Source organism: Plectropomus leopardus, chromosome 13, assembly GCF_026936395.1.
Source record: "Plectropomus leopardus strain MGB_pleo_1.0 chromosome 13, ASM2693639v1, whole genome shotgun sequence".
In the NCBI taxonomy this organism is placed as follows: domain Eukaryota; kingdom Metazoa; phylum Chordata; class Actinopteri; order Perciformes; family Serranidae; genus Plectropomus; species Plectropomus leopardus.
In genome coordinates this window covers 6,485,309-6,500,502 of record NC_142188.1, presented here as the reverse complement: position 1 = coordinate 6,500,502, position 15,194 = coordinate 6,485,309, and the positions used below count along the sequence as shown (strand labels likewise).

At 39.0% G+C, this 15,194-nt stretch overlaps 1 protein-coding gene across 1 annotated transcript; it reads left to right on the top strand.

Annotated features, from left to right (window-relative positions):
* The first annotated feature begins 6,894 nt into the window (after positions 1 to 6,894).
* LOC148187652 (protein FAM161A) lies at positions 6,895 to 14,858 on the top strand. The gene is made up of 4 exons (XM_088086870.1): positions 6,895 to 7,810; positions 9,517 to 9,794; positions 11,698 to 11,865; positions 12,642 to 14,858. The coding sequence occupies exons 1-4, from the start codon at positions 7,607 to 7,609 to the stop codon at positions 13,519 to 13,521; spliced, it is 1,530 nt and encodes a 509-aa protein (XP_087942996.1). The 5' UTR covers positions 6,895 to 7,606; the 3' UTR covers positions 13,522 to 14,858.
* Positions 14,859 to 15,194: the final 336 nt, after the last annotated feature.

The following is a 15,194-nucleotide window of genomic DNA, read 5'->3' as shown; positions in this document are numbered from 1 at the left end:
GACAGAGAATTCGAACAGCATAAATTCATAGAAGAAAGACGGGAAAAACAAAGGAAAAATAAAAAGCTAAGAAAACAAAACAAAGGTTAAAGTAAAGGGTAGAACACATAGAAAATGTACAGTTTTCTCCCCCTAAACCTATGAAATGTACAGTGCGTGTGAAAAGACATTTAAGGGGAAAACCCCAAGACGAAGAGTAACCTCAATAGACCGTAATGCACTGCAGCAACAAGACATGCTGCTGTCCCGCTATCACGCTCTCATGTGTATCCACCAACCGAAATTCCACCGGGGTTATATTTGTCATCTGAGGGCTGTCGAAAAGCATCCTGGGAAATGTGGGAAAGAGCCACCGAAGCGGAGATAAAGCACAAATTGTAAACATTTTGTCCCAAAAAAGAATCCCTGGAATGCATTTACCGTAGCAGATAAAGACAGAAGAGAACAGATGCTTTATATAATCAGGTACCCTCAAACACCTTAAAAATGTCCTCAGTCGCCGTTTTTGTTCCTGACAAACAGTTATGTGGGAAGCTGAGTATCTGTGAGTGCAGAGGGTCCTCCCCTGAGATGTCACCAGGGATCGTTGCAGTGTTACCGCTCAGATGAATCATATGTCTTATGTTCCTCTTGACGGCTTTGCCTTAAAAGCAACATTTACATAATGTGACATGAACTCCCTGCAGCCACTGAGACAGTTTGTGCATGAGCATTAACCCTTTGAAACCTGAGCAAATTTGCTTGATTTCTTCAAAAACATGAAGTTAAAAGAAAATTACCTGAAAGCTAGCACAAAAAAGACAAGAAAAAAATGTTTTTAAAGAAAGCAAGCATATATATATATGAAGAATTAATATATAGATAAATCTGTCAGTTTATTATAATAATATAAATTTAGTCTTCTGAACTTTTCCTTCTATTTTTTTATTATTATTATTATCTTCTAATAATTTCTCTCTCTTGCTCTCTCCCAAATTTTGCAATTTTTGTTTTTGCCAAGTTTCTCATTGCCATTTTAGCCATGTTTTAAAAAAAAATCTAACCAATTTGCTCAGTTTCCAGAGGTAAAAATGCATGCGAAAGGCATGTAAACACGTCACAAGATAACTGATGTTGTTCTAGGTTTTAAGGGTTAAGATCAGTATGCAGAGCAGATGCAAACACTTCATTAGGCCTCATGGTGGATTTGCCATAAACATGAGAACACTCTGTTTTTCACAACACCCTGCAGAAAACACAAACACACTCCCGAGTACATGACATTCGTGACAAAATAATGGGCAATTTACTTCATGTACGTCCTCTTAAAAACATGAAAAGCGTCATCTAACTCTATCTATCACTGTATGCCATTATGTCTTTAGGGCGGTAGCCACGTTGGTCTGAGTCCTATATTTAGGCTGCAATCAGCCTCTCACTCAGCGCGGGTCGTGTAACAGAAGTGGTTTGAAGGATTTAATGAGCGGGGCCTGTTGATGAGAGGGTGGAGTATTCCTCTCAAAAACAAACAGGTTGTGAAGTGCTGCTGTGAAGTGGGAGGAAAGCAGAGGAGAGAGCCACTCCACATCTACGTCAGTGTGTGTTCCTGTGAAGGGCTCAACATGTTGGTGTGTGCGTGCCCACGTGGTTTTCTGAGTTCAGTTACTACTTGGTACATGAGTGAGTGTGTGCACCTACAGATGTCTACCGTGTGTGACGTGATGTGAGGTGAGATAAGTTGAAGGGGATTTCCTTGTAAACACGAGCATCTTCTGGGAAAGTTGTGCTGCTTCTTTTTAAAGGTTGTGAGGGTCCTACAGAGAAAAGGTCCTTGACTCCTGAAGAACGTCCCCAAAATAAAATCAGAGGTTGATTTTAACAAAAAGTTAAATCACAAGCAGACAGAATAATACGAGTATTGTATGTATAAGGTTTGCTGATTTAATCAGAAGTTGTTTTCTTTGCATTTCCTGAGCAAAAATAATGGGATTTCTGTTTAAAGTCTAAATGTTTACCAGGGCCAAGATTAGTTAGTTTTTCTTATATTCCTGAAGAACTCTTTAAAAAAAGACACTAAATACAATTCACAATAAAAATGTGATAATCTAGAAAGAGAAAGGTTTCATACGTCAAACGATGACAGATAATCAAATTCCAAAAGCTTATACTACTCATGTTTGCCTGTATGTCATCCTGTTCTTTGTCTATAGATGAGTGTTTTAACAATACTGGAACGTTTATGCTGCTTTCACAATAGGCGGGTTTCCATTAACCCTCAAATTGCGCAAATTAAAATTGTGAATTTAAAAAATACGCCCAATGGAAACATGCCAATTTTGAAATACGTCCATTTATTGCAAAATAGTTAACGGTAACTGTTTCTTCTCTTGCTACAGCAAAGAGAGAATCCTTTTTGGCGATAGTTCTTTTTAACCCTTTGAAACCTGAGAGAAATTATCTTGATTTCTTTCAAAATTATGGGAGGAACGGACAAGTTACAAAAAAATTACTTGAAATTTAGCAGAAAAAGAAAAGAAAAACTTTTTTAAAGAAAGAAAGAAAAGTTAAAAATAAACAAAAAAAAAACAATATAGGCTATGGATTTGGTCTATTTTTGAATGGATGCTCTTTCTATTTGTTGGTAGGGTGTCTTATTTTTGTTTTTTTCTGACTTATTTTTAACTTTTTAACTCAATTTCCTTGTTTTTCAGAGGCTGTATCAACTCACATTCCTGTGTACTCTGTACATTTGGCAAATAGAGAGATTTAGTAATCCTGCCTCCTGAGGAGGACTCTGGGTAAGCACACACTGTAGAGGATTAGGAGAGACATAAAACAAATTTGCTCGTCTCTGGTACTTCTAGCTGTGTGATATTACACAAATCAAACATGCCAAGTGGAAGACAGCTTGCACAACGCTTGCTTTGTCTCCTTTGAGGTGCAGAGAATCAAATTCCCCAAAGATCACATTGCAAATACATAAAGTGAATTCCTGCACACACTTATCACCTCTGCACTGATTTATTTCAAAAGTGTTAACATCTCGGCCACATAGATCTTATTCAATACAAATCTAAAAGTGCATGTGGCAGAAACGTCAACACAACATAAATCAATGACGACGTGGTAAGTGTGTGCGGGAATTCACTTTTTTTGATTTGAAAGAAATCAAACACACATCAAAGATAACAAATAATTGAACTTTATTCAGATTTTGCAAAACAAAAGAGTTTTACAGATGGTACAAAAAGAAAGAGTTAATGACAATGTGACTGGACATGGTAGAAAAACAGCTAAATATTAAGTTATAGATATAGAAATATCCCCCCAAAACAACAAAGTATAAATAATCTTTTTTAAAATGTGCTCTGATTTGTTGTTACTTATACTTTGCTTCAATACCAAATATGTAGATACATAATGAATAAGAATGTCTTAAATTACTTTTTTGGATGTCTTACCATTAGTTATGATCATTTACTCAAAATTTAGTGGCATATGAAGTGATTCAGGATGAAATCACAATCCCCTCAGATATTCGGTGTTTCGGTAAACCGCCGTTTGTCCCGCAGAAAGCAGAGCGGAGCAGAACCGAGGCTTTGTGCAGCCCCGCTCTGCTCTGTGTGGCGGAGGACGGCCAAGCTTGTGATGACTGTTTACTCAGCCCCACTCCGACCGAACACTGCCACTATTCATCCCACGCCAACACCGAGGAGCCCAGTGGAAAACTGGACACACACATACAGCAGACATACAATGTCCCACAATGTCAGGAGACTCTGTGTATGTGGTCTTCTTATGGAAAACGGAAGATAACTGTAATATTTATTCGTCAGACAACTGAACAAGATAAAGAGTTTTTGTGCATAACAGATATACAGTTATGCACAATTTGAATTTCTGACAGACAACTCACTTTTTTTTGCTTTAGCTGAAAAGTGACAGGAAAAGGGGAAGAAGACAGAGTGAAACCAAAACTTTGGACGCCGGTGTTAGGACACAGCCTTAGTTCATGGGGTGCATGCAGTACCAGGTGAGCTCATGGGGCACCCTATGAGAGGCCAACTTTTAAAGGTGCATGCTGGGATATCCTTTATCCTACCAGTGACCTTCAACAGGGGATGGATATTTTCATGTTGGTGTTGTTTCAGGCTCTCTCTCTCTCTCTCTCTCACACACACACACACACACACACACACACACACACAAAGGGAAGTCTGTACCTGAGGAAGTGAAGAAAAAGTTCAACGACCTTTGAGAGCAAGGTGTTCTGGGAACTGCAACCACATTATGAACAAACGTACCATAATTCCACTAATTACAACACGAGAGAGGAGGGGGGGCAAAAACACTATATAAAACTGCAAAACTACAATGTTAGGATAAAATTATTATAAAAAATGTTATTGCTCAGACCGACATTTTTTAAAATATGTGGATATGCTGTTGTTATTACATTTGAAATCAAAGGTTTTGTGTACTTTAAATAGAGAAATTGGAGGCTTGTTATTGCCTCATTGGTGTGTAAAAAGAAGCAAAAGTGCAACAGCTCCATTGTGTGGACAGATGTTGTCTTGCATGAACTTGCATGACAGCGACGCTGTCAAGTGCTTGATGTTATTGATAAAGATTGTGAGCAGAGGCAAATCTTAGGACTTTTCTCAGATTTTAGGACATTTCTTTAATTTAAAGACATTTTTAGGACTGGAGGGGGTTTCTAGCATTTTAGGAGGTTTTGCATTTCATACCATTTCTAGGATTTTAGAATGTTTCTTGAAATATACTGTGTTTCTCAGACTTTAGGATCTATCCCAGGATTTTAGGATATTAGGGGATTAGCTAGAACCTCTTTTGGGGGGTGCAGGGGATTCACCACTGGTACTTTTTTGATAAATACGCTCTATTTTGATGCCGTTTTATGCACTCTGGCACTTTATGCATACTAAAAGTTCAAAAACAATTCCCGATTTTAATCACTTTTTTATTGTGCATTATAAAATATTTGGGGGGCCACGCGGCACCCTTTCAGGGACCAGATCTGATGTAAGCTGAGTATTACTGCTGCAGGGACTGAGGTCGGAGCTCCCTTTAGAACAGCGTTTCCCAAACCTCTTCCCTAGCACTACTTGTCCTGCATGTTTTGGCTCTCCTTCTGCTTCAGCACAGCTGATTCAAAGATCAACTCGTTATGAGCTCCTGAAGCTGCTTGATAACGAGCTGGTTGCGGTCAGCTGTGCTGCCGCAGGGAGAGATCCAAAACATGCAAGTGGTGATCGAGGAGAGGTTTGGGAAACACTTCTCTGGAATAATTATATGCCACTAAATTTAAACATTTTTGTGATTTTATTCCTGTGTGGCACTTATATTCCAAAAATAAAAAGTAATCTGATGCATTTGACGGTACAAAAAAGACACATCTTTTCTTACTCAGGATAAAAAACAGTAATAATCTGAGGGGCATTCTGTATATAAAGAATGAAATAATGTATAAATAGTTAATAAAGCCTTTTATAACCAGCATATCCCCACTGCAGAATTACACATTCATATATGCAAACTTGTGATGCAGCTTTCTCCTCCTCCTACCTTTATTACATTCACAATTATATTGTGACTTTTCAGGATATATAATTTTTTATACGGCTAACATTCATATGGGACTCCCCTGGTTCCCAGCTTGTTTCAGGCTTTACCATGTGTCCCCCGAAGATAAATCTGAGGGCTCCATGCCACTTTTAAGGACAAGAAAGACAGGAAACATATGCTTTTATTTTTATTTAGCTTTTTAATTTTTCAAATACTGGGGTTTTTTTTATTTCTTCAGAGTAAACAAAATCCTTAAAATCAAACAATCTGACAAGAAAAAATCCCTTTTCTGCTCAGAGCTCTTAAACAAACCACAGTCATAAGGTATTTATTGATTTTAAGGGGATATAGGCACAAAAAAAGCTGTCCTAAACCATCAATTACATTGCAACCAGGAGTGTTTCTGGAGAGTGGCCCTAAAATTTGATTGGCCATCTCGTTACGACTGGCTATCTGCCAATGTATGAACGTCTAGAATGTGAGACACTGCAGTGTTATTAATTAAAGTAGGAATGGATAGTGGAGACAAAAATTGAAAATAAAGCTATGTCAGTGCCCCACTCGAGCCACCCTTGTAAAACAAAAAAGCCTGTACTCTACTGATCATAACATTTTGTTTTAATGACTCTAAAATGTCCTTTGTCTCTTTTCCTTTAGCTCTCTCTGTCAGCTGTGGCCTCAGGCTCTTATGTAGATGGACGGGATGTGAAATAAAGGGAGACAGGAGACAGATGGGGAAAGGTTGCTGAAGCACGAGGCGAAGACTTGATGAGAAACCTAAGTAAACCAATTAACACAGTTGGCTCTGGTCTGTGTCGTCCCTCAACTTAATCTGTCAAACCCTCCAACAAAAAAAACTCCCAGCTGAACTGAAGCCAGGCCTCACTTCACTTGATCTCAGTCAAAGAAGCCAAAGTTGGCAGCTTTCCTTTTAAGCCACTGGACCAAAGGGTCAATAGTGAGAGTGGAGACTGATAGATGATCAATAAATTATTCCTGCAGGACACTCCGGCTGTTTATCCACCCTTCATCTAGACAGTCTATGACAAGAAAACAACCTGTTCAGAGGTGTTTGCTTTGGGTTTGAGTCCCATTTAGAGGATTTCTGGAATCAAAATGAATGCATCAGTATTTATGAAACCCAATTAGCAAAAAAAAAGCATTGCATGTTTCTGCCAATCATGAATACTTTACATTTGTACCCATTATGTACTCTCCTGAGTGCCAATAGTCCTGCATGTTTTGGATCTACCTCCTGCACACAGCTGATTCAAATAATCACCTCATTATAAACTCCCAGAGCTGTTTGTTAATGAGCCGATTATTTAATTCAGAGAGATCTGAAACATGCAGGTTGAGTGGTACGATATGCTGATATAGCAGATACTTTGAAATGTAACATTTCTTCAAGTGGCACAGTGGTTAACATGTGACAAGGGACATGAGACAAGCTTTTATTTCCTGTCTTACTAAACTGTTGCTCAGCAAAGATGGAAATTGAAACCAAAGCTTTTTTTAACCTGTTGAAACCTGAGTTCCTTTCCTTTTTTCCAAAGAGTTGGTAACTCTAATGGAGACAGGCCTTTATTTGTCAAAATGTGTAACTACACCTGGCCAGTAAAGGAGCTGGGCGTCTAACTGGAGCTAATCTTTTATCTAAAGTTTTACAGTAGTACTATGTCATATACACTGTAAGTCACCCCTGTTGTGTCTTTTCACTTCTTCACCTTCACTCCTGCAGACCTTTCTACAACCCTCATCAGGTGCGGGATGCTTTATATCAGCACTCGTCCTGTATTTAAGAAAGTTAATCTGTAAATCAGATTGGGAGCATCCACACAGACTTCTATCTGACTCTGAATCAAGTGAAAAGCCACTCGACCATCTGGACCATCTGGACCCTGACAACTGCTTAAATCACGACTCCTCCTGATGATAAGAGGATAAAGCTTTCTGTGTGTGTGTGTGTGTGTGTGTGTGTGCATGTGTGTGTGTCTGTAAGTTGTGCTAATCTTTGTTTGCGTCCTGCTTTGACTTGCCCATGCTTAGCAGGTCAGTGTGCAAACTGAGTCAACAGAGTTGCAACAGGCTGGTTGTGAAGTTTCTGGGGTTTTTCTTTTTGAGAATAAAGAGGAAGATGTCAGCGATGTACCGATCAGCCTCTCTGGAAAACAAGGAATTAATGGCTCTGTATGGAGACGAAAGAGACAACTACTTTGTCAGAGATGACGACTGCACCAGTGAGGTAAGGGCTTAAAGATGCACGGTTCCCCAGCTCTAAAGATAATAAACTCCATTTAAAACTGCTTGCAAAATACTGAATGCCCTCTATCCTCGGTGGCAAAGATCTACAAGACTTGCACATTTCAGTTTAATGCAGCTGATCACTTCGTGTAAAATTATTAAGCCAAGCAAGTGTGACTTCTTAAATGAGTCTTTTACAATATTTAAGGCTTATTAGTTTCCTGCAAAGTAGGAGAATTTATTATATATGTAAGTTGTAATATGTTTACACAAATACAGTTTTGTAAGTATACTTAACCGTCTATATTGTACGCATTATGATGCCACTTGGTAATTTTCTTTTTTGTGTTATTCATTCATTCATTGTCAGTAACTGCTTGTCCTCGTAAGGGTCACGGGGGGGCGCTGCAGCCTATCCCAGCTGTCATTGGGTGCGAGGCGGGGTACACCCTGGATAGGTCGCCAGACTAACGCAAGGCCTTTTTTGTGGCCTGTTTTGTCTTAACTTTTAGTTAAGTTACCTTAAAACAATACTGTACCATGATGGTAAGAAATGGTTAAAAAGGGGGTAATGTTAAAATCTATATCTATATCTATATATATAATAATAAAATTATATATAATAATGTATGGACAATATTTTTAATTATTAAAGGTTAATTTGCAGAGATAAAAAGAACATTATAAAGACTGTTATGCCATAAATCCACCAAAAAATATCAGCTGACAATGTTTAAGGCAATATTTGCATTTTAGCAATTTTCTGTTAATTAATTTTCCAATTAACTTAATGGAAAAATCAAAAATTAAACTTAACTCATCAAATATGTTTTCAGGATTTTAAAATGACAGAACAAGCTGTTCTCAGACCATTTTTGTGGAGAGAGTTTATGGGGCTGAACCATGCGAGGAGGGCCCCGAAAAAGGGACTCAACATAACCTCCACAAGTCATGTTACAATATATACAGTGCTACCACTTTTCTGAGGATCCTGGCTCTTTTTAGGGTATTGCACCATAATGAAGGATGTGATGAGTGAATGTAAACAGCAAAAATGGGAGCCAACAAGGTACCATAGAGGGTTGAACTATTTTGCTTTTTACTGTCTTCTAATTATATTTATTTCTATTTTTTGCTTTAATTATGCAAATTTCCCAGCCGTGGGACTAATTAAAGATTATCTGATATTATTTTATCTTAAATAAGTTCCATTATCTTATTTTGAATGATCAAATCAGTATTTCTCAAAGTTTCAGAGTTTTTTTCATTAAGATTATCTAGCTCTGAACGTTGTCAAGATCTGAATACCATGTTGTATTTTTAGAAATGTCAATACAAAAAAATTGGAAATCACCTACTGAAGCCAAGTTCCTCTTACCACTTCCTTCCTTGCAGGTCTTTAGTGAATATCTTCAGATTTCAAACTAAACCACAGGTGCATAAATAAGGTGCAATGCATGCAGTGCATCCAGAGCAAAACCCCACCAGGTATTTTTTGCTTAACTGCAGTTTGACCTTTTTTAAAAGTCTGTGTGAGCCTTTTACAATAATTAAACACCTCCCCTGTCCTTATCCAAACACATAATTTCAGAAATTTAAAATACCTTAAGACTTGATTACTGTAACAAGAAACATTATGAGGCATTTTACCCCCGCAGTGTGATTACAAGTGTTTTTACATTAATTTTCCAACCCTCAATCTCTCAGGAGTACGACCAGGACTCAGAGTGCAGCGAGGAGGGAAAAGGTGGCCGGAGCGTTCGTAGGTCCCTGTCCTTGGAGATCTACGGTCTGCAGAGGGAGCAGCACGTTTACTTCTCCAACCAGGAGTACTACAGGAGGCTGGAGGAGCTGAAGAGCGCTCACCTGAGGAACATGGCCGAGCTGGAGAGGATGTACATCAGCCAGGGCAGAGAGAGGCGCGGGGAGGAGGAGGACGGAGGTGTGGGGAGGAGACAGAGCAGAGAGGACAGACTGTCAATCAGGTAGTTTTTCCTATGAGACATTAAAGAACAGGAAAATGGCCAAATACAAGATGTTTAGACTCTCATATGAAGCTGCTTTTCCATGACTGTGTTAATAATTTTCCAGCACGACGAAAAATGTGCAGAAAACAAGGCTAGATCATATGGAGTTAGAACAGTGACAGTAAGTTTTGGCATCAAAATAAAATTTGGTATTGAAAGAAGGAAACATTGGCACTGATAAAGTTTCAGTGAAAAATGAGGAACAGGCATTAAAATGTTTTATCTTGAATTTTTATTTTATTTTATTTTATTTTATTTTATTTTATTTTATTTTATTTTATTTTATTTTATTTTATTTGTTTTTTTTATGAAAATCTTCTGATTTTTTTTTTTTTTGATGGACTGTGGATCAAGAGAAGTTGTGTCTGGTGTCAGCATAAAAAAAAACTGAAAAAATAGCGAAAAGTACCAGTGTTTCCTTTTTCAATGTTGAATTTTATTTTCAATGTCAAAACTTAGGTCATTGTTTTAGCTCCATAAAATCCAATAATATATAAGATAAATAAATACAAACTTTTTTAACATGTCTTTCTTCAGAAGGTCACATATTACTGCAGTTTCAGCAGGATTTCACAGATGTGCACTGTGCAGATTAAAGGTCAGATAACAGTCAATGTATAAAGCAGTTGTTATGGTATGTATCATAAAAATTCTTTATACAAAAGGAGCAGATACACAAAAATATTTAACACATTCAGTGCATCAAAAAAAAAAAGTCAATGGAAATCAATGGTTCCTTTTATATAAAACCAACTGCAAATCATTATTTAGCCCACAATAACTTTATGGAAAGATCTAATCTTATCGACAGAATCATTCACCATTATAAGTCGTGGAATAAGAATGTGCTTTAAATTAAAATGCAAAATGTATCAGCTGATCTTTGCCAGACTGAAATTTCACCACTGAAACTGCTGCAATGACAGTTTTCTTTCACCTACATTTACCAAAGCCATACTTAGTGAGCAGTTTTCTGTCATTGCGTATATATAAATGTGTATTGTAGGTAATTTCCTAAACTAGTCTGTGATTCATGTCCTGTTGGCTTTGTCAAAATCATTTCACTTTACGGTAACCATGGGAGATTATACCAGAAACACACTTCTCTTTTTGACGGGTAGTTCAGTCTCATGCTTTCATCACAAGGAAGGAATTTTTTTTTTCTTTAAGTTAAAGGAAGTTTTAATCTTCAATGGTCAAGGCTGGCGATAGCAAACAGCACCAGCTAATCTCTTTTACGTCAGTTTAATTGTAGTTCTTTAATGCAGCTATTGTACAATTACAGCCACAGCAGTAATGTAGTGGTGGCTGATAAGGTGCATCACTAGATCAATGGGTAGGAGGAAATACTCTCAATTATACAGTTGGTTCCAACCGAGCAATTTGATTGGTCAAGAAGCATTGCATGAGTGATGATACACCGTATAACATCACTGGGACTGTTAACTTTTAACTTTTCAGTCGTTCAAAATCAGTTAATTTCAGTTAATTCTGCTCACACTAACGGCCAGTAGTTATCTAACATTACTGTAGATTGTATCAGTGTTTGAAGAGCGAGGAAATCCCTGTCTGACAGGCATCATTGCTCCAAAAATACCTGAGCAAAATGATGCAAAAGCCCTCAACCTGCAGCCCAGGAGGCGCGGCTGTGATGGATGGGTTTTCACTGGTTCACTGGGAGTAAACCAGCTGTCACAGATGTTACATGGATGTGCAGTGAGACTTTATTGTAACTTTCTATGAATTTCTTCTTAAGTTACTCGTCTCCTTGTTCCCATGTTTTTGAAAGAAATCCAGGTAATTTGCTCAGTTTTTTAAATGGTTAATGTCTCCTCCTCCCTGATATGTATAATCTCTGCAGCAGTGGCCCGTCCAGGAAACTCCAGAGGATCAACTCGCAGGAGGAGCTGGACTTCCACGACTCATCCAGCGGTTCGGACCAATCAGAGCTCTATGGAGCCGACAGCCTGGGGGAACTGGAGCTGGACAACCCAAGAAGGACTTCAGGCCGGGACCAAACCTTTGGGAGGTTGGTGAGGTCGCTGCAAGTCGACCAAGTCCTTAAAGATGTACTAGGCCGGATATTCAATTTGTAAACATGCTCACCAGCAAAAGTTAAAGCAAAAGCCAAGCCCAGATTTACTGTCGTGGGGTGCTTTTTCCCACTATATTCGCGTTTTTTTTGGGGGGCTGTGTCTCTTGGATGCATGCTGCTCATGGTCTGGCACCTGGTCTTTACCTTTTAATTAATCCCTGACCAGCGGTGGACAAAATGCACATCTCTGCTAAAGTATAGATACTCCTGGTCAAATATTATTCAAATACAAATGAAAGTTTCTGAGTCAAATTATTACTTGAGTTCAAGTACCGGGGTACTTGCTTTTAAAGATACTTAAGTATTCAAAGTAACACACTCAGAACTGCATGATCACAGTTTAAAGACTTGCATTTTAGAAATAAACAAAAGTTGTCCACTGACTTCACAGCAAATTTAACTTTACATCTATCTTTGTAGAAATGTAGTAAAGTCAGAAGTACAATATTTGTCTTTTAAATGTAGTGGAGTCAAAGTAAGAAGTTTCCAAAAAAAAACAAAACCTCAAGTTTAGTACAGCACTAGCACCAACACTAGTGCTGTGGCAGTACTACATGCCCTTAAATGTCAAAATAAATACAGGCAGTCTCATACATCATTTTAGTTGGTCATCAGTGACATTTGAAAAAAATGACTTCCTCATTAGTCTACACATTGTTTTAAGGAAATTCCTGCAGAGTCACATTTAACTCTTCTCTTTCTCCTTCCAGAGACTTCCTGCTGAGATCTGAAGAAATGTCGACCAAGAAGCAGTTTCGATTCCAGCCCAAGGCCTCCTGTCCCAAACCATCCCGTCAAACTGGGATCAGGTCAAACTCAAAGGTCACCGTGCCCAAACCCTTCCAGATGATGCTGAGAGAGGAGGAGAGGAAGAGGCACAAAGTGCGGACACGCTCGGAGATCGAGCTGGAGAACACGCTGCTGAGACGCGAGCTGGAGGAGCTCCAAGAGTGCCAGAAAAAGTTCCGGGCTTCACCAGCACCGGCGCACATCCATCTGCCTCTCTACGAAATCATCAGCCGTCGCTCCAGCCAGAGATCCAGCCGGAGCCGAAGCAGCAGTAGACACCGTGACACAAAAGGTAACCAGGCCTCTGCAGCTGCTGCTGCTTCGCCACAGCCTTTCAATTTCCTGGAGAGAGAGAGGAGGAAGAAGGAGGCGAAGATTGTGGCAGAGCTCGGGAGGCTGGGGCCGAAAGAGGAGCGACAAGCCTTCAAGGCCAGACCGATGCCCAGCTCGGTGTACGGCACCAAACACAGACCAAACAACAAGACCACGAGCCGGCAGTTTGTAACCATCTACACGCTGGAGAGGGAGGCCACGGAGGGCCAAAGTGATCCAAACTCAGACCTGGAGCCCGACGTGCTCGTCTCCAAGTCAGACGTCTCTCCTGACTCCTGCAAGCCTCAGAAATGTCCGTCTTCCAAACCGGTGAAAAGGCAGATCGAGCTGTCCATCGAGCTGGTGAAGGAGGGGGAGTGGTCCTGCACTGACTCGCTGACCGCCACCGCCAGCAGCGTCCACTCGCCTCTGCAGACAGGTGACCCCGAGCCTGTGCTCTCTGACGAGACTGACTGCATCAGCGTGTGAGAGACGGCGTGCATAAAACAGAAAAACGGCACAAACGGCAAAAAGTCATAGCTACAATCTAAAATGATTTTGTAGATTAACCCTTTAAAACCTGAGCACATTGACTTGATTTCTTTCAAAAACATGGGATGAAGGCAAAAAGGAACTTCATAAGAAATGACCAACAAAACAGCACAAAAACAAAGTGATTAACTGAAGTGCAAATAATTTAAAAATGTGTAATTATTAATTTAAAAAAAAAAAAGAAAAGAAAATGACCTTTAAGAAATGCATAAGTGCATAAACAGTTTTTCCCTAGGTCATTTTTGTCATTTTTTACTTACTTTTTTTATCATTTGGGGGGATTCTACTTGCCAAGTTGCTCATTTTGTGTTTTTTTCCCCATGTCTTCCAAAGAAATCAAAAGCACTTTCCTCAGGTTTCAGAGGTTTAAATGCATGTGAAAGGCATCTGAACGCAGCACATGAAAACTGATTCGATCCACATATTAAAGGATTATTGAAATGCTGCAACAGAATAGTAATGGTTTAGGTATTACATTACTGTAACAAAGTATGTGTTGTTTGTTTAATAAGTACGTTGAGTTATATGAGCTCTTAAAAGTAAATGGGTGGCATTTATAAAGTGGTTTTATGACCTTCAGACACACACACACACCCACACACACACAGACACAGATGGCATAGAGTTACTGAACCATTGGGAGGAACTTGCGGTTTAGTGTCATTGTTTAAGAGACAGGAAAATTAAATAACCACAGTCACATGTTACAGGTAAAAAAAATTCCACATGAAATTAAATCCACAGTTTCTCACCATAACATGTCTAATTAAAGTGTTCATAAAACATTTGACAAAACGGTTCTTGGGAGTTTATGTCTATGTTTGTTTGCAATAGTACATTGCAATGTTTCTTGGCAGATTATAACTAAAAAACTGGGTAAACTATACATCTCTGCAGCAGCTGTCTCATACATAATCTTACCTGTAAGCTTCAGATATAAATAGACTAGAATCAGTGAAACCAAATTATATATCCCTAAAAATACAACATGTAATTGTTTAATCCCTATTGTTGTAGTTAATTTGGTGCACTGCTATGGGGATCATTGTCTGCCTCTCTCTGTGCACACAGAGGTAAGACTGTTTTCTGAACTATCACATGATAATCAGTAAACAAGGGATGAAAATTGTAAACACACTTTCCTCCATAGCACTAACAGGGGTTAAAAAACTGCGACAGGGTACCTCAAATGCCAATGTCAATGCAAGACTGAGGGAAGAAACGAAAGCAGTCTTATCAATATTTTTCAAATGACAATGTGCAAACAATGTGACTTTAAAGGAGTCACTTGTAATGATGAAGCTGTGATGAATCTGCAGCTCCTCTTGGCTTTATGGAGCTTCGTGGTGCATCTCATTAGTCAGCTGTACTTTTCTGGTTCACTCTCACTGCTCTCAAAGCACAGTTTTCAGCTACAGCGTGCAGATGTTTTCCTAGAGGAAGTCTCAAAAGAGCCCTGAACACAATCTGCTGAGGAGAGAGACACCATTAAAGACTAACTGGTGAACGCAGTGAAGCATTTGGCCGCGATGGCTAAAGAAAGTGAATGTTGTTCTTGAACGTTGGAACGAAACATGACTCAGAAAGTTAATGTTCCTCTTTAGTTGCTT

Coding starts and splice junctions, on each gene's coding strand:
- LOC148187652 (XM_088086870.1), top strand. CDS start 7,607: ATGCTTAGCAGGTCAGTGTGCAAACTGAGTCAACAGAGTTGCAACAGG. Junction 7,811..9,516: donor ATGACGACTGCACCAGTGAG/GTAAGGGCTTAA, acceptor TCAATCTCTCAG/GAGTACGACCAGGACTCAGA. Junction 11,866..12,641: donor CGGGACCAAACCTTTGGGAG/GTTGGTGAGGTC, acceptor TTCTCCTTCCAG/AGACTTCCTGCTGAGATCTG.